Source organism: Anolis sagrei, chromosome 2, assembly GCF_037176765.1.
Source record: "Anolis sagrei isolate rAnoSag1 chromosome 2, rAnoSag1.mat, whole genome shotgun sequence".
In the NCBI taxonomy this organism is placed as follows: Eukaryota; Metazoa; Chordata; class Lepidosauria; order Squamata; family Dactyloidae; genus Anolis; species Anolis sagrei.
The window spans coordinates 6,326,469-6,350,143 of NC_090022.1; the positions used below are offsets into that span (position 1 = coordinate 6,326,469).

A 23,675-nucleotide genomic window follows, 5' to 3' on the forward strand; every position below is an offset into this window, starting at 1 on the left:
TCCAATGGGCGGCAGCCAGATTACTAACTGGAGCAACATACAGGGAGCATACCATCTCCCTGTTATGTCAGCTCCACTGTCTGCAGGTCCATCTCCGAGCCCAATTCAAAGTGCTGGTTTTGACCTATAAAGCTCTATATCAGTGGTTCTCAACCTGTGGGTCCCCAGGTGTTTTGGCCTACAACTCCCAGAAATCCTAACAGCTGGTAAACTGGCTGGGATTTCTGGGAGTTGAAGGCCAAAAACATCTGGGGACCCCAGGTTGAGAACCACTGCTCTATATGGTTCTGGCCCAGCTTACTTGTCTGAATGCATCTGCCTCTACGTCCCACCTCGTAACCTAAGATCATTCAGGGAGGCCCTTCTGTCGCTCCTGTCAGCATCGTAAATGCGTCTGGCGGGTTCGAGGCATATATCTATGGCTACCTGTACATTTGTATTTTATTTTAAGAGGACTAGATGTATGTTGTATGTTATGTCTGCATTGTTTGTTTTTGATAAGGCCAATTGGCTAATCAATAAAATTGTTGTTGTTGTTTGATATTGCGATGCTGTTTATGGTTTTAATTAATGCTGTAATTACTGTTTTAATGATTGCTGTTTGTATTGAATTATGATTTTATTATTGTAATTGTTTTCCACGAGGGTTGTGGAACCATTCCTTTTGCCCAGCAAAGGCTGGCTGCAACTATCTTCCCTGCAAAAGTTGGCTGTATTTCCCAGCAAAGGCTGGCTGTAACTTTCTTTCAGCAAACGCTGTGAGGCTGTGACTGTAACTTTATTCCCCAGCCAAAGCTGTAAAAAATGAAGCTTTTTACAGGTGGGGAGCGAGAAGTCCCACTCATCCTTTTGCAAGGCTTCCAACTGTAAAAACTAAACTGAAAGTCCCCTTTTCCCTCTAACCCGGATTGTTAAATCTTAACAATGATTGATGGGTCGTTGGCCCTATGGTTGCAAACTGAGGGGAGTCACCTTATTGCAAAATGCATGGTCCAAATAAATTAAAGCAAACTAGCCATGCATGAAAAGGAAACCCAGACTCGTGGCACAGCCATGCCAGCACAACTAGTATATGTAAGCCATCCTGTAAGCCATCCTGAGACCCCCTTTGGGGGTAGAGAAAAGATGGGATAGAAATACCAGAAATAAATAAATAAATAAATGGCAAAAACAATTGAAGCCATTGCAGGGATTGTTTGCAGCAGGTAATGGAGTAATTAAATGTAGGTATGATTGTATTTAGCTAGACATCATAATAACTTCAGGCTAAGCCAGTTTGAGTCCCAGTAGCAGTAGAAAGGCAGAATGAAAACAAAGTATGATTTTTGGGGGAAAAGACATACCTTCTCCACTTTCTCTGTTTTCTTCCAGGCTTCTCCTCCCATTCCGTGTTCTATTTCATCACTTCTTTCTCAGAGCCTGGGCAGCAGGTGCCCCAATTTTCCTATGTGGAGCACGTGGATGACCAGGAGTTTGTTTCCTATGATGCCAGCACCAAGAGGTACCTTCCTAAGTTTCCCTGGGTAAGGAAGGTGAATGACGATCCTCATTACTGGTTGTGGAACAGCTGGTATGCTCAGGACTATGAACAGAGCTTCCAAGACATCCTGGAGACTTTGGCTGAGGACTACAATCAAAGCGGAGGTAAGACCCGACATATGTATTCTGCCCTTCTCACCCCGAAAGTAACTCAGGGTGGATCACAGACAAGACAGACAATTGTACATAAAAAAAAAGGTACCTATTTACCCACCTACTTTCGTGACCACATTTCCTTCTATGAACCTACGCGATCCCTTCAATCTTCTGGAGAGGCCCTTCTCTCGCTCCCGCTCCCATCGCAAGTGCGACATGTGGGGATGAATCATAGAATCAAAGAGTTGGAAGAGACCTCATGGGCCATCCAGTCCAACCCCCTGCCAAAAAGCAGGAATATTGCATTCAAATCACCCCTGACAGATGGCCATCCAGCCTCTGCTTAAAAGCTTCCAAAGAAGGAGCCTCCACCACACTCCGGGGCAGAGAGTTCCACTGCTGAATGGCTCTCACAGTCAGGAAGTTCTTTCTCATGTTCAGATGGAATCTCCTCTCTTGAAGTTTGAAGCCATTGTTTTGCGTCCTAGTCTCCAGGGAAGCAGAAAACAAGCTTGCTCCCTCCTCCCTGTGGCTTCCTCTCACATATTTATACATGGCTATCATATCTCCTCTCAGCCTTCTCTTCTTCAGGCTAAACGTGCCCAGCTCCTTAAGCCGCTCCTCATAGGGCTTGTTCTCCAGACCCTTGATCATTTTAATCGCCCTCCTCTGGACACATTCCAGCTTGTCAATATCTCCCTTCAATTGTGTTGCCCAGAATTGGACACAATATTCCAGGTGTGGTCTAACCAAAGCAGAATAGAGGGGTAGCATTACTTCCTTAGATCTAGACACTAGGCTCCTCTTGATGCAGGCCAAAATCCCATTGGCTTTTTTTGCCGCCACTTCACATTGTTGGCTCATGTTTAACTTGTTGTCCACGAGGACTCCAAGATCTTTTTCACACGTCCTGCTCTTGAGCCAGGCATTGTCCCCCATTCTGTATCTTTGCATTTCGTTTTTCCTGCCAAAGTGGAGTATCTTGCATTTGTCACTGTTAAACTTCATTTTGTTAGTTTTGGCCCATCTCTCTAATCTGTCAAGATCGTTTTGAATCCTGCTCCTGTCCTCTGGAGTATTGGCTCTCCCTCCCAATTTGGTGTCTTCTGCAAACTTGATGATCCTGCCTTCTAGCCCTTCATCTAAGTCATTAATAAAGATGTTGAACAGGACCGGGCCCAGGGGGGAACCCTGCGGCACTCCGCTCGTCACTTCTTTCCAAGATGAAGAGGAAGCATTGGTGAGCACCCTCTGGGTTCGTCCACTTAACCAATTCCAGATCCACCTCACCGTAGTTTTGCCTCGCCCACATTGGACTAGTTTCCTTGCCAGAAGGTCATGGGGGACCTTGTCGAAGGCCTTCCTGAAATCCAGGTACGCTACATCCACGGCATTCCCCGCATCTACCCAGCTTGTAACTCTATCGAAGAAAGAGATCAGATTAGTCTGGCATGACTTGTTTTTGATAAATCCATGTTGACTATTAGCGATGACTGCAAATACTTGAGATCAGAAACATGGACAGACTCGCTTTCCTCGTGTCAAAGAATAAAGAAACGAGAATGGAAGAAACGGAGTGGAAAAAAGTAACTGAATACTTGAAACAAAAAAAGAAGACAGTCTAAAAAGTAGAGAAAGATGGCAAAAAAGAAGAGAAAGAAATAGGATAGAATCATAGAATCAAAGAGTTGGAAGAGACCTCATGGGCCATCCAGTCCAACCCCCTGCCAAGAAGCAGGAATATTGCATTCAAATCACCCCTGACAAATGGCCATCCAGCCTCTGCTTAAAAGCTTCCAAAGAAGGAGCCTCCACCACACTCCGGGGCAGAGAGTTCCACTGCTGAACGGCTCTCACAGTCAGGAAGTTCTTCCTAATGAATAGAAAGTTCCTAATGAATAGAAAGTTCTTCCTAATGGATAGAAAGAGAAGGAGTGGAGGAGGAGAGAAAGAAGAAAGGAAAAAGTCAAGAAGACCTCTGGAAGATACCAGGAAGTCAAAAATATATATTATCATATCTTACTTTATTATTATTTTTCCTTTTTTTTGTTTTTTGTTCTTGTTCTTTTCTCTCTCTCTCTCTCTTTTCCCTTTCTTTCACACTTGTCATATGTATCCTTTCACAATTATTTTCTTTCTTTTCTTCTCTCTTTCTTCTCTTCTTTGTTGGTTGCTTGTACTGTTTTTAATTGAAAAATCTCAAATAAAGATTATATTTTAAAAATTACTCCTGGGCTCCTCTTATTCAGCTGAACTATTCAAGATGGGGGGGGGGGGGGGTCTGGCGAAGCAGCTGCCTCCTCTCTAGTGACTTCTGTTCTCTCCCTCATCTCCCCGTCTTCTGTGTCTCTCTTTCAGGGATTCACACTTTGCAGTTGACGTATGGCTGTGAGATGAGAAAAGATGGGAGCAAAGGAGGGTATTGGAAGTATGCCTACGATGGGAAGGACTTCATTAGCTTTGACAAGGAGACCCTCACCTGGACGGCAGCCAATGTCTCAGCCCAGAACTTCAAGAAGAAGTGGGATGCTGACTCACTGGACAACCAGCACAAGAAGTTCTACCTGGAGGAGACCTGCATTGTGTGGCTGCAGAGATACCTGACCTATGGGAAAGAGATGCTTCTGAGGACAGGTGAGGGGGGGGGGGGAGGGTCATGAAGAGCATGGCTGGGAGAGGGCCTGAGAGGAGGGCAGTGGTGTCTTCATAGCCTGCTCATCCCCCACACCTTCCTGTTTTAATGTTGGGGAGAGAGAGATTCCAGGCAGGAAAGGAACAAGGGGAATCTGAAGTGCAGCACTTCAGGCTGATGGAGGAGGAGGGGAGACACATCCAGCCATTTTGGACTCCAACTCACAGATTTCCTGAGCATTGAACAACTTGGCTAGGACTTCTGGGAATTGGAGGCCTAAACAGCTGAGGGATCAGAGTCCTCTTTGGGGAGATAAAGTGGGGTATAAATAAATATAATAATAACAATAATTTGAGGATGCCTGATGTGTTGCGCAGCAAGCGGATTCTGGCCAACGTCCCATGCAAAGGAGGAAAAATGAACAGAAAAAACTTTATTCTTAATAGCAGAGGTAAAATATAAACTTGCAGTGTTGCATAAAAAAATCAAACAGTGCAACAAACTTACATAGTCCTTGTAAGTAACACAGAATAAGGCGTCTTCATCTTCAGTCAAATGAGAGAGCAAAACATAAACCTTGAGTAAATAGCTATTCCACCATAGCCTCCTTCAGAGCAGCATTTTGCTTCTCCAAACTGCTCCTCAGAGCAAAGCCTTTGAGCATAGAGCACCTCAGAGCAAAAGGTGAACTGTATTCTAAAACCCATACAGTCATACCCCACCGGGTGTGGTTCAAACATGCTGGCTGACCTACTGCACACAATAATTAACAATTAATAAGGTTTTTCTTTAACACATACACACACACACTTGGTCCTGCTATGACTTACTGTAACATGATGCAGGTGGAGATTGGATTTTGTTCCATGTTTTCATTGCAGGACATATGATCCTGTTTAGTATTTGGAAGCCTCCAAACATAGTCTTCCTTCCCCTGCCAGCCCCTGCCAGAGACCTTCACGGGGATTGTTGTTGTGGTATTTTGGGGATAAATGTTTTTGCTATTTTTTTAAATCCCCCAAAATCAGTAGATGTGTGAATCTTTCTGAAACTTTCAGGGATCGATGCCCTGGTTATCTTGTGCATTGTATATAAAATTCAAGATGGCTCTTGTAGGTTTTTTTAAAAAAACAACAACATTGTTTTAAAAGAATTCCAAAATTCTTCAAAAAATAGGGAATGAGTGTCATGTTCCAAAACTTGGTGGCCTAACAGCGAAAAACGTGTGGAAGCAAACTTCATCATGACAGTTCTAAAAATGAGTGAGAAATGAGCCCCTGAAGTTTCCCCACTTGCTCAATTACTTAATGAAGAAAGTAACCAAAAATTGCTACTTTATCGTTACAAAATTTTTTGGATTCATAATTTCAGAAACACCCTCAAAAACAATTCACCTCCCTCCCAAATTTCGTAGTGAGTACTGAAACATTTTTTTCATTGATCAGACAGCCCTAATATTACATAGTTGTGTAAGCACTAAAGACGTGAGATTACATTCATGACAGCTCATGCTGAAATACAAATCAGAATTAAATTTGGATCTGCCGTGTTCCTTTCCTTTGTGCTACAGGAGATTACTGCAGCTGCTTCTTTTAACATATCTTTCAATTGATCAGAGAGGTCAAGTTTTTTGGGAGGGGCAGGACAGAAGTATCTGGAGATTGTTGAAAATAGGGGCCCTTCCCCAGGTAGTCCAAACAAGAGCACTCACCCTTCTTGACATTTGGAAAGGCCCTGTGCTAATTCTGATATTATTTTGCAGAGAAACCAGAAGTGAATGTGACCCGGAAGACAGACCACGATGGCATGGAGACCTTGACCTGTCATGTCTGGGGCTTCTACCCCAAGGAGATTGACATTGATTGGACAAGGGATGGGGAGGTCTGGCATCAAGATGTCTTCCATGGCCTGGTGTCCCCCAACTCAGATGGGACTTACTACACCCAGAGGAACATCACGGTGGACCCCAAGGAGAGGGAACGCTACAAATGCCACGTGGAGCACGATGCACTTCAGCGTCCTATGGATGTGGCCTGGGAGGAGCCTGGTGAGTCATTTGAGGGAGGGAAGGTTCCAGGGCATTAAAAAAATTCTCAAGAAGCCTTATTAGATGCCTCAGAACTGGAGCTTTGAAGGCAGAGTAGCCCTGCAGACTCTGCTATCAGAACTCAGCAGAAGCTATTGCACACAATACAGATTATCTCTTACCGGGGAAGCCGAAAAACTAAAATTATCCACATTGAGATAGTGACACCTTCATTTCCAAATGGTTCAGTGCAAACAAACTTTGTTTCTTGCACAAAAAGTCTATTTTGCACAAAATGGCCTTCAGACTATGTGAAAACAGGATATATGTTCTGTCGCCGCTGGACCTGAAATGAAGTGCCTTTAAGAGAGGATGTATGGCTTGGATCCAGCGGGAAGCCAGGGTCCCCGAAAAGAAGCCTTTAGGGGGATCTCCCTTATTAAGCAGTCTTTATGAGGCTTGAGAAATATAACAGTTCTTTATTAATGAACAAACAGGTTTAACAGTCTATTAGGTCTTGCAATCTTGTTTACAGGAAACAGGCACTATCTTCAAAAACCTTGTTAAAAGGAAAATTCCCCCTTTCTAGCTCCTCCCAGGCTGCTGTGAACCTAAAACGTATTGATGTGGATTCGCTACCGGGCTGAACTACGTCTCAACGCTGAGCGAACCTATCAAAAGACTTGTAATCACTTAGCTGCTTTGATGGTTTGAGCTGTGATTCCCTCCGGAATTCCTCAGGGCTGTAAGGCTGTTTCCCCGGAACCTTTGGGAATCTTCAGAGGCTCTCAAGACTATTCTCCCCCAGGAAGTCTTAAGGGACGAAGCCTTTGTACAGGAGGATGTCTGTATACATCCTCTGCATTGACTTCCTTTTTGAGACTAACTGAAAAATGCCCCCTTCCCTACAAAAAACCCAGAGAGGGGCGGGACCAGGGAACCTAACTGTTATTGACGGGTGGCTTGTTCTATGAATGCAGATTATAACAGGAAGCCACCCTGCTGCAAAATCCCTGCAACTTAGGACAATGAACAAACACTCAGTGTGGCACAAAATTGGAGCCCCTGGAACAGCCGTTCCAGAACAATATATGAAACATAAATGGGTGTGTTGTTGTTGTGTTCGGGCATTGAATGCTTGCCTTTTAGGTTTGCCTTTTACCTCCAGGGAGATAAGGCAGAATATAAAGAAAGATGATGATTATTATTATTTGAAACACAAAAAGATGAGTCCACAGCAGACACTCTGCTGGCTGTTGAATTGGATCACACGTTGGACCCTTCCCGACTGTCTAGGACTGTGTGATGTATTGGCGAATAATGCGTACAGATCCCAGTAAGGTGGCCTTCTGCAGCTGTTTAAGTGCAGGCCTAGGTCTTTAGGCACTTCGCCCAGTGTGCCGATCACCACTGGGACCACCTTTACTGGCTTGTGCCAGAATCTTTGCATGTCTAAAATTGGGTCCCATCTCTAAGATATCTCATTACATGTACAGTATATACATATTCCTGAATCTGGAAAAATCCAAACCACTTCTGGTCCCATTTCTTATAACCTTCCATTTCTAGCCAGTGTGTTGTGATCTATAAATTGACATTCCCTACTCTACGCAAAGGCTGGCTGACATCTTTCACCCCCTCATCCTGAGTGGCTGTGATACATTTGTAAATGTTTACATTTTCTGATGCAGATGTGCCAGCAAAACACAATACCTTTTATGTGTGTGTGTATCAGGAGCGACTTGAGAAACTGCAAGTCGCTTCTTGTGTGAGAGAATTGGTTGTCTGCAAAGATGTTGCCCAGGGGATGCATGATTTTTGATGTTTTACCATCCTTCTCTCATATCCCTGCATGGGGAGCTGGAGCTGACAGAGGGAGCTCATCCACGCTCTCCCTGGATTTGAACCTCCGACCTGTCGGTGTTCAGTCCTGCCAGCACAAGTGTTTAACCCTTGTGCCACTGGGGGCTCCTAAAAGCTCCTAAAGCTTATTATTTCACTTTGCCTAAAACAGTTTAGTTCAATAATACTGTGAGATGCTTAAAAATTATTAATTTGACCATTTTCTGCTATCGAGTTATTGCACTTAACATCTAAGTAAGACACAATCGATAAGGAAAAAGCATGGGGTTCAGGAGGGGGTTAAGTCCAACAGATGATGGCTGTTCTTCTGCTCTTCAGAAGCCAGAAGAGACATGGGGGGAGGTGGTCCTTTCACCAACCTGTGGGGTTAAGGTTTAATGGTAGAGCTGAACCTGGCTGTTCTTCTATTATGGCCACTTCCAGGTTCTGTTCTGCGGACTTTGACAGGGGATTGTGAGGGCTGGTCTTTCGCACGTACTTTAGCCTTGGACTCCCCTGTTCTTTCTCCATCTATGAACGGCTCCATAAAGGGTTTGGTTTGGTAATTTCCTTTTAATTCCCTTGTTCTTTTCCATTTCACCGTCAGCCTCCAAGTTGTGGCTCATCATCGGGTGTGTCGTGGGGGTTCTCTTCCTGATTGCTGCTCTGGCTGGGATTGCTGTATATTTCAGTGAGTAAATTCTGAATGAATTTCTTTATGGGGAGAGGCGGTCTGTGGGTTTGGGGAAGACTTTTTTTCCTGTTGGGGACCCTTTCTTTCTTTGAAGGGAAGGTTTAGCTTAGCCTACAACTTGGAGGCATGGACTACTCCATTTGCCTTATGCCACATCTTGAGCACACATCTTGGACTATTGTCAGGGAAGGGTTCCCATTTCGCTAATGTTTTTGCTAGAGAGCCTGAAAGGCCTCCATCCCTGTGAAAGGAGGAAGAGGAGGGTGGGTGGTCTTCTTTATCAGAGAATGAAATTGGGGTGATCCCTGAGAGTTAGTTTTAACTCCCTGATTCTGTCACTGCAGAAAAATGGAAGCGTGATTTCATCATAATTTCAAGATGTCAAGATGGACACAACGCAGCTTCAGGTAAGTGCTGCCTCCCCTGTTGAATCTTTACTCCAGATGAATGAGGTGGGCATTGATTTGAGATGGATTGAACTGAGACATATGTCCAAGGCTGTTCCCAAAGCAGCGGAGAAGCCAACAACACTGCATGTCGCTATCCAGACCCCTTCCATAGAAAAGAATCTAGGAAACATAAATGGTTTCCAACTAGTCTGTACCCCTTGGATGTAGATCTCAAAGACAGGCATCTGGCCCAGTCAGGCATGTAGCGGCGGGGGGGGGGGGCCCTTGGGGGCTTCAGCCCCCCCACCCCCGAAATTCTCATGGTGGTCCGCGAGAAGGCCTTACTGGTACATTATTTAAACTGTTATGTTTATTCATGTCTGTCTGATCACCATGCTCAATATATCCCATATGCATGGGGGTATTGGGGTAATGATACAAAAGGTTTGCTAGGGTAGACCCTCTCTCATTCAGACTCAGCCCCCCCCCCCCCCGATCAAAATCCTGGATACGGGCCTGGGCCCAATGGTCAAGTGCAGAGTGAGCCAGGCGGAGGAAGGGAGCTGTACTTTTATGGGTTTAAACCCCCAATTCTTTCTCTGCAGAAAAACATCAAGAGGTCTTCAAAAATGTCTCAGGTGAGTGTTGCTTTCCCGTTGCATCTTTATTCCAAATGACAGAGGCAGGAGTTGGAATGAGGTGGGTGAATAGAGGCATATATACTCTTCTGTATACTCTTCTATATGTCCAAGGGTTTAGGCCAAGGACATACCCCCTTATGGAATATGGAGTAAAATGGATATGACTTCTGCTCCCTCCCTGTTGTGGGACTAAAATGACCCAGGAAAGTCCCGTTATCTCTGGAGGGGCCGTGAGAGATGAAGCCCTCCAAGGTCTCCTGGGGTTCTAATGCAGCCTCCTGGCCGTCCATGTTTGTCTATCTCTGATGTAAGGGTTCTCACTTGGTCATAGCATTTCTGAGCAATTTGGTTGCAGTAAGCAGCTCTCGGCCTGTGGGTCTCCAGAGGTTTTGGACGTCAACTCCCAGAAATCCTAACAGCTGGTAAACTGGCTGGGCTTTCTGGGAGTTGTAGGCCAAAACATCTGGGGACCCACAGGGTGAGAACCATTGTGAGTGGTGTATATGAGAGCCAGTGTGGAGTAGTGATAGGAACATTGGATTAGGACTATGAAAACCAGAGTTTGTGTCCTCGCTCAGCTATTCATGCAAAGTGTGAGAACCTATCCACCATAGATGCGTGGGTCCTACTTTATAAATGTCAGAAGCGGAAAGAGCCATCCATAATGATGTGTGCTATACATGAAAACAAAGAAGGAGCAAAATAGCAACTGCCAACAGCCACATGTCATTAAAAGCATTTGACCAATTTTTATGGAATGTAACCACAAAGTGGTCTGAAACATGCACGAGCTGTTATGTACTCTTAACTCTGAGAAAGGTAAGTGAATGCCGGCTCAAAGAATAGAATGAATTGCATGAGTAAAAGAGAGAGAAAGGTGGTGGTGGTTGAGGGGGGGGGGATGTTTCAGAGAAATGGCAGCCTAACTGGATTTTTCCATCTTCCTCCTTGCTAAGGCATTAAACTTAAGAGGGTTATACTAGAATAGTTGTGGGATAATTAGCTAACAAGTGATGTCAGTGTTGATACATCTATATAAATAAAAATGTAATGTTCGTTTGTGGTATTCACAGAACTCAAAAACCACTGGGGGAATTGACACCAAATTTGGACAGAATACAACTAACAACCTAATTTATAGGTTCTTGTGGGTTTTTTTGGGCTATATGGCCATGTTCTAGAGGCATTTTCTCCTGACGTTTCGTTTGCATCTATGGCAAACATCCTCAGAGGTAATGAGGTCTGTTGGAAATAGGAAAATTGGGTTTATATATCTGTGGAATGGCTGGGGTGGGGCAAAGAGCTCTTCCCTGCTGGAGCTAGGTGTGAATGTTTCAACTGACCACCTTCATTAGCATTTGTAGGCCTGGCTGAGCCTGGGGAAATCTTTTGTTGAGAGGTGTTAAGATGTGCCCGGTTGTTTCCTCTCTGCTGTTTGACTGTTGTAATTTTAGAGTTTTTTAATACTGGTAGCCAGATTTTGTTCATTTTCATGGTCTCTTCCTTTCTGTTGAAATTTTCCACATGCTTGTGGATTTCAATGGCTTCTCTGTGAGTCTGACGTGATGGTTGTGAGAGTGGTCCAGCATTTCTGTGTTCTCAAATAATATACTGTGTCCAGGTTGGTTCCTCGGGTGCTCTGCTATGGCTGACTTCTCTGGTTGAAGGAGTCTGCAGTGCCTTTCATGTTCCTTGACTCATGTTTGGGCAATGCTGCTGCATTTGGTGGTCCCTCTGTAGACTTGTCCACAGCTGCATGGTACACGGTAGACTCCTGCAGAGGTGAGAGGATCCCTCTTGTCCTTTGCTGAACGTAGCATTTGTTGGATTTTCTTGGTGGGTCTGTAGATTGTTTGCATGTTGTGTTTCCTCATCAGCTTCCCTATGCGGTCAGTGGTTCCCTTGATGTATGGCAAGCACACTTTTCCTCTGGGTGGATCTTCATCTTTACTCTCGTGGCTTGTTCTCGGTTGTCTTGCAGCTCTTCTGATGTCTGAGGTGGAGTCTCCATTGGCCTGGAGAGCCCAGTTGAGGTGGTTCAGTTCATCTTGGAGGAGGTGGGCTTCGCAGATTCTTTTTGCACGGTCTGCCAAGGCTTTAATGGTGCTTCTTTTTTGACTTGGGTGATGGTTGGAGTTTTGATGTAGATTTATCTATCTGTGTGTGTGGGTTTTCTGTAGACGGTGTGACCCAATTGTTGATCTGGTTTACGGATGAAAAGGACATCTAGAAAAGGCAGTCTTCCTTCATGTTCTTTTTCCATTGTGAATTGGATTTTTGGGTGGATGCTGTTAAGATGATCCAGGAACCTGTTGAGTTCTTCTTCTCCATGGCTCCAAATGGTGAAGGTGTCATCCACATATCTGAACCATATTGTGGGCTTTTTGGTTGCTGTTTCAAGAGCTTGTTTTTCAAAGTGTTCCATGTAGAAGTTAGCTATGACCGGGCTGAGAGGGCTCCCCATAGCTACTCCATCTTTCTGTTCGTAGAACTCATTGTCCCACTGAAAGTAGCTGGTGGTGAGGCAATGGTGAAACAGAGCCGTGATGTCTTCTGGGAACCTCTGGTTGATGAGTGCCATGGTGTCTGCTACCGGGACCATGGTAAATAGAGATACCACATCGAAGCTGATCAGTTTGTCGTTGGTATTTAGCTTGAGATTTGGTATTTACCAATGTCGTTGGTATTTAGCTGATTTTTTCTATGAAGTGGGCTGAGTCCTTGATGTAGTGTGTTGTGAGCCCAATGTGGCTTTGTAACTGTGCAGCAAGAAATTTTGCTAAGTCGTACGTGGGGATCCAATGGCACTCATGGTGGGTCTGAGTGGAGTAGAGTCCTTATGGATTTTTGGGAGTCCATAAAGCCTGGGTGGAAGGGCTTCCGATTTACATAGCTGTTGTCGTATGTCAAAGTTGATTGAGGAGTTCTTAATCAGAGTGTTGGTTTCCCTGGTTATTTTGGAAGCTGAGTCTTGCTTAACTTTTCTCTATATAGTAGGGTCCAGGAACTTTCTGATCTTCTCCTTGTATTCTTCTGTATGCATGATTACTGTGGCATTCCCCTTGTCTGCTGGCAGAATGAGGATATAGGTGGAGGGGTGTTCAAGTGGGACTTGGAAATGTTCACTTACATCCTCAGGGAAAGTGGGTACCCTTCAGGAAAAGAGGAGCCCTTGCCTTTCCTGCACATTCCTTTTGTTGGGAAAGAAAACAGCGTCCGCCTTACACCACCTCACCATTGTGCACATAGCAGATCCTGAGGCAGCACGTAAATGTTTCCTGCTCTTGGGACTTCATCACATGAGAGAATGAATCCACTTTAAATCCTGCTTCTGACTCCAGCGGAATTCTGGGGGGAGCTTGTGAAATGCTCCCCCCTAAACTACAAACTCCAGAATTCTGCAGTAGGCAGCAACCGTATTTAAAAAGGATTCCTTCTCTAGTGTGATGCAGAGTCTAGTCCTGGAATCCCTCCCCTCCCTTTATTCCATGCCCACCATAAAGACTGCTCCCAAAATCTGTATAGAGGCAGTCTTTGTGGTGGGCATAGGAATGGCAAGGCCCCACAGTTTTATCTCTGAAAGCAGTGAGGATTGATTATGTGTACACATCTGCCCTGAGGAAAATATCTCAAATCCCTAAGTATTTCCTGCCTTAAAAAATGAACCCCTTGTCTTTTCTTTCCTTTTTCAGTACATGAGAAAGATTCCCATATCTCTGAGGAACGTGCATGTAAGTAAACCCTTGCTCAAAGAGATGAATGGCAGAGGAAAGAGACATAGAAGGAAAGGTTACACTTCTAAGTCAAGGGTTCACTTGGAGCCATACCATTCCCCAAAACTTTCCCTCCTCACCTTGTTTGAAGTCTAGACAAGAGAAAGGAAAACTCTCTCTCCCCATTTGTGTGTTCTGCCATCTTCTTGTTCAGCAGACGGACTCTATACAGTCAGTCCTCCCATATCCATAGATTGTATATCCACAGATACCACGTGGCTTCAAAATAAATTCCAAAAAACAAACATTGATTTATCTGTTTTATATAAGAGACACTATCGTATTTCATTGCTTAATAGTCATACACGCCCTCCCCCCTTTGGGGAAGGCAAAATTGGCACTTTGGTTGTCCTCGCATAATGGTCGCACCCTTAGTTCAGTCACTTGGCGGGTGAATCATGGGTGCAACTGCCTTTTTTGGCGCTGTGGCCCCATAGCACAAACAGGGAAGGAGGGTAGCTGGGCAGGAGGATAGAGAGTGAAGCATCACTCACCTGCGCAGCTGCATCCTCATTGGAACTATTATGTGGTGAAAGAAGCCCCTCAAAGCGAGCCTTTTTCGCTGCATAATAGGTGATGCCCTTGTATATAATAGGACTTGAGCATCCTCAGGTTTTAGTATCTACCGGGGTCCTGAAATCAAATCCAGCAGATATCAAGGGTCCACTATACTGGGGACTGAAAGGCACGGCTCAGCTCTCACCCAGCATCTCAGAACGGCTGGAGGCTGAAATGAGAAACCATTGCAGGTGCCGTGAAGCCAGCCAGTAGGGACACAGCTCTTAGGCTCTCCTTACATGCTTGTATGAGTAATACACTTTCTCTTTTCTCTCTTTCCAATAGCATTGTGTCCATCTGACAGCATGGAAACAGGTAAATTGGATGGCCCATAAGGTCTCTTCCAACTCTATGATTCTATGTTCACTTCAATGGACCAAGTTTATTCTGCAACGTACCCAAACCAGGAGGGGGAGGAGGGGGGAGAAGATTTTGAGCCCTTTATCCTGAGCATTGAAAAAGCAAGGTGCCATATGTTACTGGATAATGTGTTTTAACAGGATGACATAGATGATTATAGGTTTCAGTGGTTTTATATATATATTTATATTGTCATGCTGATTGTTTTTAATTGCATTTTTATGAATGCCTGGCATCGAATTGTGCCAATCTGTAACCCGCCTTGAGTCACTGTATGGCTGAGAAAGGCGGGCTATAAATATCGTAAATAAATAAATACGTTGAGCACATTCCTGTGGTAAAATCCGTGAGGATTAGCTTGTCATTCCATGTGCACCTGTCCTCCAAAAAGAGGAAAACATCTAGATGCCACAACCCTTTCTTGCCCCCCTAACAACTGGCCCCATGTTTCCTTTGCTTTTCAGAAAGCGATGAAGGGTTCGGCAGCATTCTGGAAGGTAAGTGTTGTCATGCGTTAGCATGAGTAGCATGCAGATTGACTCTAGCCCAGTTAGCTTTGTGTGTGATGAATTGATTCATAAAAGAAAAACACACGAGACTTCGGCTTAAAGTAGAAAAGAAAAATATTGTAGTATTGGCAGCATACAAAACAAAATAGCAGGATTGCTGTTTCCACAAGAGTAACATGAAACAATATCTTCTGAGAGATATCATTACTCAGCTGTGATAAGCAGTAATCCTTGTACTCTTCTCATGGCTGTGTCTTTGCAGGACATCTGCAGCTTACACAAGGCAAAGTGACACAAAAGCAAAAATGCACAGAGGCATAGACACGCAAAGGCACAATGGCAAAGAAGCTAAACACACAGTAGCTATCTTTATATACATGAAAATAATACTCTCAATTAACTCTTCAGTTAACTGAAACAGCTGTAGCACAAACAGCTTTGAACCTTACAACAACTTAAAGTTGCAGCACAAACAAAATTGATCCTTACAACAACTTAGATAAAGTACGTTGCAACCTCTTAGTAGCAACAAGTGTTAAGCAAGAGCAAAAAGGGTGGGTGGGGTGGTCTGCAACCCTGGGAGATGGCAGCATAGCCATGTCTCTCCACCATCCTCTCTTAAACCAGAGTAGTTGGGGAATAATTAGCTGGCAAGTGAAGTCAGGTGTCAAGAAATAATCAACAAGGCTCCGGAAGGAAGAGGTGGTGAGCATAGACAACGAGAGAGACGTTTCCAACTGGAGGCACAGGAGGAAAAGGGAAAGTCATATGGCATTGCGGGGGTGGGGGTGGGGGTAGATAAAATACCTTAGACATGGTGAAGAACAAGAGGGAAGGAGCTCTGAAATAAGGGACAATTAAAAGCAAGAGACCCAAGCCACTCGGGGGAATTTCAAGGCAGACAACAAATAATGGAAATTCCAGCAAAAATGTGGAGGTGAAAAGAAGCTCAGCTACATACAATACATGTATTCATTGGATCAGATTTAGTTTCTTCTTACAGCAAAGTTCTCAGAGAGAGAGAGAGAGAGAGATGTTTTGGAGCCGTCTTTATGGTGGGCATGGAAATTTGATATTTTACTATGCCCTTATACATAATAGGACGTGAGCATCCTCAGATTTTGGTATCTACAGGGGTCCTGAAATCAAACTCCAGCAGATATCTAGGGTCCACTATACTGGGGACTGAAAGGCACAGTCCAGCTCTCACCCAGCATCTCAGAACGGCTGGAGGCTGAAATGAAAAACTGTTGCAGGTGACATGAAGCCAGCTAGGCACTATACTTGTCCTCGCATAAAGGTCGCACCCTTAATTCAGTCACCTGGTGGGTGAATTAAGGGTGCCACTGCTTTTTTTGGCGCTGTGGGAAGAAGTGCAGCTGGGTGGGAGGATGAATTCACTTGCCTGCCTGCCTGCCTCCCCTCTTTCCCTTTAGGCTAAGGGGCAGCAGCGTGAGCAGATGGCGCTTCACCCAACCACTCAGGTGCTCCCTTTGAGGGCACAGGCGCATGGGAGGGCCTTTTTCACTGCATAATAGTCGCCAACACATAATAGTCTCACCCTTCCCCCAATGTTTTGGGCAAGGGAAGGTGATGCCCTTGTATATAATAGGACTTGAGCATTCCTCAGATTTTGGTGTCTACAGGGGTCCTGAAATCAAACTCCACCAGATATCAAGGGTCCACTATACTGGGGACTGAAAGGCACAGCCCAGCCCTCTCCCAGCATCTCAGAGTGGGCTGGAGACTGAAATGAGATCCATAGAAACCACTACAGATACCATGAAGCCAGCCAGTAAAGACCCAGCGCATTGCCAAGCTTGGCCAGCTCCCAGAGAGGATTAAGATGCCTCCTTGGTTCCAACCCCAGACAACCTACTTGCTCTCCTTCCTACAATTCAGCTCTTAGATTCTCCTGAAATGCTTGTATGAGTAATACGTTTTCTCTTCTCTCCCTTTCCAATAGGATTGGGTATATCTAGCAGTTCTGGCAGCATGGAAACAGGTAAATTGGGAGCAGTGGAGCAGTGGGGAGAAGAGGGTCAAGCCTTGAGACAGAGAATTCAGTGTCCAGAACTTATTTGGTGGACAAATATCTCCTTCCAAACTCATAGAGGCCACCTCAGTCTTGAAGGAAAATAAGTTCAGAAGGAGGAGAGTTTTATCTCTGAAAGCAGTGAGAATTGATTATGTGCATCTGCCCTGAGGAAAATATCTCAAATCCCTAAGTATTTCCTGCCTTAAAAAATGAACCCCTTGTCTTTTCTTTCCTTTTTCAGTACATGAGAAAGATTCCCATAACTCTGAGGAACGTGCGTGTAAGTAAACCCTTGCTCAAAGAGATGAATGGCAGAGGAAAGAGACATAGAAGGAAAGGTTATACTTCTAAGTCAAGGATTCTCTTGGAGCCATACCATTCCCCAAAACTTTCCCTCCTCACCTTGTTTGAAGTCTAGACAAGAGAAAGGAAAACTCTCTCTCCCCTATTTGTGTGTTCTGCCATCTTCTTGTTCAGCAGACGGACTCTATACAGTCAGTCCTCTCATATCCATAGATTCTATATCCACAGATACCACGTGGCTTCAAAATAAATTCCAAAAAACAAGTTTTATATAAGGACACTATTGTATTTCATCACATAATAGTTGCATCCCCCTTTTGAGGAAGGCGAAATAGGCACTTTAGTTATCCTCGCATAAAGGTTGCACCCTTAATTCAGTCACCTGGTGGATGAATTAAGGGTGCCACTACTTTTTTTGGCACTGTGGGAAGAAGGGCAGCTGGGTGGGAGAATGAATTCACTTCTCTGCCTTCCTGCCCTCTTTCCCTTTAGGTAAGGGAGCAGCAGCATGAGCAGATGGCGCTTCACCCAACCACTCAGGTGCTCCCTTTGAGGGCACAGGTGCATGGGGGGGGGGCTTTTTCACTGCAAAATAGTCGCCACCGCATAAGAGTCTCACCCTTCCACCAATGTTTTGGGGAAGGGAAGGTTGTTCTGTCGCCGCTGGAGCTGAAATTAAATGCTCCTAAGAGAGGATGCAAGGCTTGCGTCCAGCGGGAAGCCCGGGGGCCCAAAAAGGAACCTTTAGAGGAATTTTCCCTATTAAACAGGCTTTAGGAGGCTTAAGCTTAAATACAACAGTCTTTATTAATAAACAAGCAGGAATTGTAAGATTTCTAAATAGTCTATTGGCTCTTGCAGTCTTGTTTACCGGAAACAGGCACTATCTTCAAGAAACTTTGTTTAACAGAAAAATTCCCCTTCAAAGCTCCTCCCAGGCTGCTGTGAACTTAAACCTGACTGGTTTGAGTCTGCTACCGGCTGAACTGCGTCTCAGAACTGAACAGACGTACCATCAGGCTTGAAATCGCTTAGCTGAAGATGAAGAGCTGTTATTCCCTCCGGAGGGCCTCAGGGCTGTGAAGCTGTTCCCTGGAACCCTTTGGGAATCTGTAGAGGCCTTTAATCTGTTCTTCCCCGGGAAGTCTTAAAAGACGAAGCCTTTGCGTCTGTATGCATCCTCCGCCTTGGCTTCCCTTGCTGTGACTAACTGGAAAATGGCCCCTCCCCGCAAAAGGCAAAAAAGGGGTGGGAGCAGGGATCCTAACTATAATTGGCAGGTGGCCTACCCTATAAATGCAAATTATAACAGGAAACCCCCTGCTGCAAAATCCCAAGCATGGGTTTGCACACAAACATTTAAACACAGCAAATAAATCTGGAGCTCCTGGAGCAGCTGTTCCAGAACAAGGGTGATGCCCCTGTATATAATAGGATTTGAGCATCAGGCTCAAGTTTATCTTCAGATTTTGGTATCTACGGGGGTCCTGAAATCAAACAACAGCAGGTATCAAGGGTCCAATATACTGGGGACTGAAAGGCACAGCCCAGCTCTCACCCAGCATCTCAGACTGGGCTGGAGACTGAAATGAGATCCATAGAAACCACTGCAGATGCCATGAAGCCAGCCAGTAAGGACGCAGCTCATTGCCAAGCTTAGCCAGCTCCCAGAGAGGATTGAGATGCCTCCTTGGTTCCATCCCCAGACAGCCTACTTGCTCTCCTTCCTACAGTACAGCCCTTAGGCTCTCCTTAAATTTATTTATTTATTTAGAACATTTATATACCAGTCTTCTCGACCTCTGAAGAGGGACTCAGGCTGGTTCACAACAAAAGATTCATAACAATAGTTTAAAAATCCCACTAATACATAAAATACATTAAAATACAATCACATAATTACATAAGGCCAAGTCATCAGAATGAAATCACAATTCATCACCATCCGTCCGTGTGGTCAAGAGTTATTGACTCACTCATCAAATGCTAAATTCCAGAGCCAAGTTTTCACCAGCTTTCTAAAAATCAGGAGAGAAGGGGCAGTTCTAATGCTTGTATGAGTAATATGCTTTCTCTTCTCTCTCCTTCCAATAGCATTGGGTATATCTAGCAGGTCTGGCAGCATGGAAACAGGTAAATTGGGAGCAGTGGGCAATGGGGAGAAGAGGGTCAAGCCTTGAGACAGAGAATTCAATGTCCAGAACTTATTTGGTGGACAAATTTCTCCTCCCAAACTCACAGAGGCCCCCTCAGTCTTGAAGGAAAACAAGTTCAGAAGGAGGAGAGTGGTGCTGTGGCACAGGGCAGAGGTGTATTTGTGATATAGGTGGAGGGGTGTTCAAGTGGCCAGCTCCCAGAGAGGATTTAGATGCCTCCTTGGTTCCAACCCCAGACAACCTACTTGCTCTTCTTCCTGCAGTGCAGCTCTTAGGCTCTCCTTACATGCTTGTATGAGTAATACACTTTCTCTTCTCTCTCTTTCCAATAGCATTGGGTATATCTAGCAGTTCTGGCAGCATGGAAACAGGTAAATTGGGAGCAGGGGGCAATGGGGAGAAGAGGGTCAAGCCTTGAGACAGAGAATTCAATGTCCAGAACTTATTTGATGAACAAATATCTCCTCCCAAACTCACAGAGGCCACTTCAGTCTTGAAGGAAAATAAGTTCAGAAGTGGTGCTGTGGCCCAGGGCAGAGGTGTATTCGTGATATAGGTGGAGGGGTGTTCAAGTGGGACTTGGAAATGTTTGCTTCCATCCTCAGGAAAAGGGGAGAGAGGGAAGTGGGTGCCCTTCAGGAAAAGAGGAGCCCTTTAATTTTCTTTTAAATCCATTGCGTATGTATATTTTAATTTCTTATTCCAAATTAACTCCCATTCTCTCAAATGAATAGGACTTCTTATTTTTTCTGCCCATCTAACCATACAATTTTTTATTAATTCAGTTTCAGTTGACCATTCTAGTAGTTTGTCATAATTTTTTGTTATTAATTTTTTCTCTGTTTGAAGGATTTTGTCACAGGTTGTGACTTTCAGATTGAAACTAACTTTCTTGTCTTGTTTATAGTAATCATTTATTTGCATAAAATGTAGCCATTAAATATTTTTTTATATATTTTCATAAAATTTTAAAGTTGTTGTGTTATTTATTAGTAAATCCTTATATGTAGGCCATATCGTCCAGCCCATAATGGGGTTTCCAAATAGAAATTCTGTTTATATTTTAACCATGTCCTCAGTAGTGCCGACCTTATAAAATGGCTGCCAAAACCTTTCTCCTTCTTCTCTCGATTATACCAAACATAAGAATGCCATCCTGCCCTTAAAACAAAACCTTCTAGGGAGAGTAATTTCTCATTTTTTAATTTCATCCACTCCAATGTCCATGCTAAGGTGCTCACTTCATGATACAAAGTCAAGTCCGGGAGGCCAAAGCCATCTCTTCCTTTCTTATCTGTTAGCACCTTAAACTTAATTCTTGGTTTTTTACCTCCCCAGACAAATTTCAATAAGTCCTTGTCCGTTCCTTGAATTTTTTGACATTTCTAATAATCGGAATGTTCTGAAATAGAAAAAGTAATTTAGGAAGGATGTTCATTTTAACCAATGCAATACGTCCTAAGAAGGAGATGTTTTGGTATTTTTATTTCTCTAGATCATTCGTAATTTTTTTTCCATAATTTCTCATAATTATTTTTTAGAAGTTGGCTATTTTTCGCTGTAATCCAGATACCCATTTTTGTCGTTATTTGTAATCCTGTTCTTTTTTGAATTTCTTTTTGTTTCTTTTTATCCATATTTTTTTGTCATTATCATCATCTTTGTCTTATTCAGTTTAAAGCCCGCAAGTTTACCAAATTCATCAATCTTTTTTAGCCATGCTTCAAGATTCTCTCTTGGATCTTCCACTATACCAATCACATCATCTGCAAAAGCTCTCACCTTAAATTCATATTTTCCCATTTTTGCTCCTTTCATATTATTGTCTTCTCTAATACATTTCATTAAAATTTCTAAAGCCATAATAAAAATCAAAGGTGAGAGAGGGCAGCCTTGTCGAGTACCTTTATTTATATTAAATTCTTCACCCAACTGACCATTAATTGAAATTTTAGGCTTTTTTGTCTCATGTATTGAATTAATCGCATTGTTAAATCCATAGCCCATGTCCAATTCTTGGATTAAAATTTTAAAATAATCCCAATTTAAGTTGTCGAAGGCTTTTTCCGTGTCGACTTCTTTTTGGTGATTTGTATCATAATATTCTAGTAGGTCCAATATTATTTGAATGTTGTCCTTCATATTTCTGTTGGGTAAAAACACAGTTTACTCTTCCCCAATCCATTCCTTTAGAAAGTCTTTTAAACATTCGGCCAAAATATTCGTAAAATTTTATAGTCCGTATTTAATAGTGATATTCGACTATAATTTCTTAGGTCAGTTGGGTCTGTTCCTTTATGGATCACTGCTATATCCGCAGTTTTCCACGACTCTGGTATTTTTTGCATTAAAAATGCTTCATTCATAGTCCTTTTCTAAGGTGCAATGGTCTGATAGGTCTCTTGGTAAAATATTTATTACATCTATTCTAGTTGACAAATTTTTTGTAGCCCACATCATATCAATCCTCGACCAGGATTTATGTCTGTGAGAGTAAAAGGTAAAATCTTGTTTATCTCCATTTCTTATTCTCCATACATCCTCTAGATCTAATTCTTCTTTTAACGATGTCAATTTCTGAGGCAGGGTAGTAGTACCCTCTTTTAAATTCCTTTTTCCTCTTCCATTTTTGCTTTTATCTTTAAGGCAATTTAACACTCCGTTAAAGTCACCTAATAGTATTAATTCATCATAATCAGTATTTGTCAAATTTTCTTGCAGAGCTTTAATAAAACTTGTTTTGGGGCCATTAGGTGCATAAATATTGCAAATTAAAAAATTTTGTTCTCCCATTTGAATACTCACTCCTAGAATTCTTCCTTCATCGTATTTAAATTCTGATTTTGATTCATGACATTCCTTGATATATGTTACTACTCTCTCTCTTTTTTCATATGATGCATAGTATTCCTTTCCTAATTTCTTATTTGTTAGGTGAGGTGTATGTTTTTGAAAAATGTGGGTTTCTTGTAATGCAATGATGTCAAAATTTCCTCATCTAAGTTTACTGAACAATTTTTTCTTTTGGGGGGGGATTGAGGCTATTAATATTGTTTGTAAAACATTTTATTTGTTGTTCAAACATCATCATCATCATCATCATCATTTTTGTCTTCATCAGTCCCAGTCCCAGTTCCATCAGTGGCCTCATCCAAATTCCTCAAAACTAGTCCACTCTCCATCTGTGTTTCCTTATCCTCATTTTCCAAAGATCCAGGCTTGGTCTTATCTTCTTATTTCCTTTTTTTAAGGGTGACCCTTTCTGGTCTTTCTTTGTTTCCTTCATTAATCTGTCATAAAAGACCTTTGCTTTATCTTCCGAGGTTAGCCAAAATTTCTCATCTTATATGTCGTCATAATGCCTTCATTACGTTCCCAACAAAATCTAATTTGTCTCTTCTTAAGTTCTTCCGTTAGGAAGAAATGCTTTCTTCTTCTATTCAGTGTTGCCTGGGGGAATTCTCTAAGCATCACTATTTTTGTTCCTTTGTAAATTGTTGGTTTTCTACTATTTTGGCGAAGAATTTCATCTCTAAATCTTCTTTTTGAAAATTGTATAATTATACCTCTTGGAGTTTTGTGTATTTTTGCGTAATTTGTGAAAATTCCGAAGGTTTTGTCTATTTCTTTATCGATTTCGTCCTCTGTACATTCCATACATTGAGCTAGAATTTTAAGTATAGTCTGTTGTAGATCTTCTTTCGTATCTTCTGGTAGATTTCTAATTCTTAATTGAAAATCCAGTTCAGTCTGCTGAAGTTTTTCTTGTGATCTTTCTAATTGCTCTTGTTTCTTATCTAGTTCTTCCATCTTCTTTTGAATTTTAATTTGATTTTCTTCCATTTCCCTTTGTCTTTCTTCAATTCTTTAGTTTCACCATATAACTGGTTTATATCTTTTCTAATTGCTCCATATTCTTGTTTCATTTCCTTTTTCATTTCCATCCATTCCTCTTGCATCCGCTTATAGTTTGTATCCTGTTTCTGGGCAATTTCATGTACCTCTTCTTGAACTTCATCTTGTTTTTTAGACAATTTTTGTATTTCTTTCAATATATCTTTCATGTTTGGTTCTTCAGAACCTTGGGACCCTCTTCTCCCAAGCATTGATGTGTATGAC

At 43.0% G+C, this 23,675-nt stretch overlaps 2 protein-coding genes across 3 annotated transcripts in view; both read left to right on the forward strand.

Annotated features, from left to right (window-relative positions):
• The window catches only part of LOC132770245 (major histocompatibility complex class I-related gene protein-like), a 159,779-nt gene that overhangs the window by 132,225 nt on the left and 3,879 nt on the right, over positions 1–23,675 (forward strand). The window contains exons 2-14 of one of the 2 annotated variants that reach the window (XM_067465342.1): positions 1,372–1,644; positions 3,994–4,269; positions 6,030–6,314; positions 8,743–8,826; positions 9,174–9,236; positions 9,824–9,856; positions 13,552–13,590; positions 14,476–14,505; positions 15,015–15,047; positions 17,026–17,064; positions 17,339–17,377; positions 19,495–19,533; positions 19,889–19,927. In XM_067465342.1, the coding sequence (XP_067321443.1) occupies positions 1,372–1,644; positions 3,994–4,269; positions 6,030–6,314; positions 8,743–8,826; positions 9,174–9,236; positions 9,824–9,856; positions 13,552–13,590; positions 14,476–14,505; positions 15,015–15,047; positions 17,026–17,064; positions 17,339–17,377; positions 19,495–19,533; positions 19,889–19,927 (1,272 nt within the window). The remainder of the gene's footprint in view (positions 1–1,371; positions 1,645–3,993; positions 4,270–6,029; positions 6,315–8,742; positions 8,827–9,173; positions 9,237–9,823; positions 9,857–13,551; positions 13,591–14,475; positions 14,506–15,014; positions 15,048–17,025; positions 17,065–17,338; positions 17,378–19,494; positions 19,534–19,888; positions 19,928–23,675) is intronic. The other variant, XM_067465337.1, reaches the window with a different exon arrangement.
• Positions 1–23,675, forward strand: part of LOC132769747 (major histocompatibility complex class I-related gene protein-like) — a 240,081-nt gene that overhangs the window by 73,838 nt on the left and 142,568 nt on the right. The window lies entirely within an intron of this gene.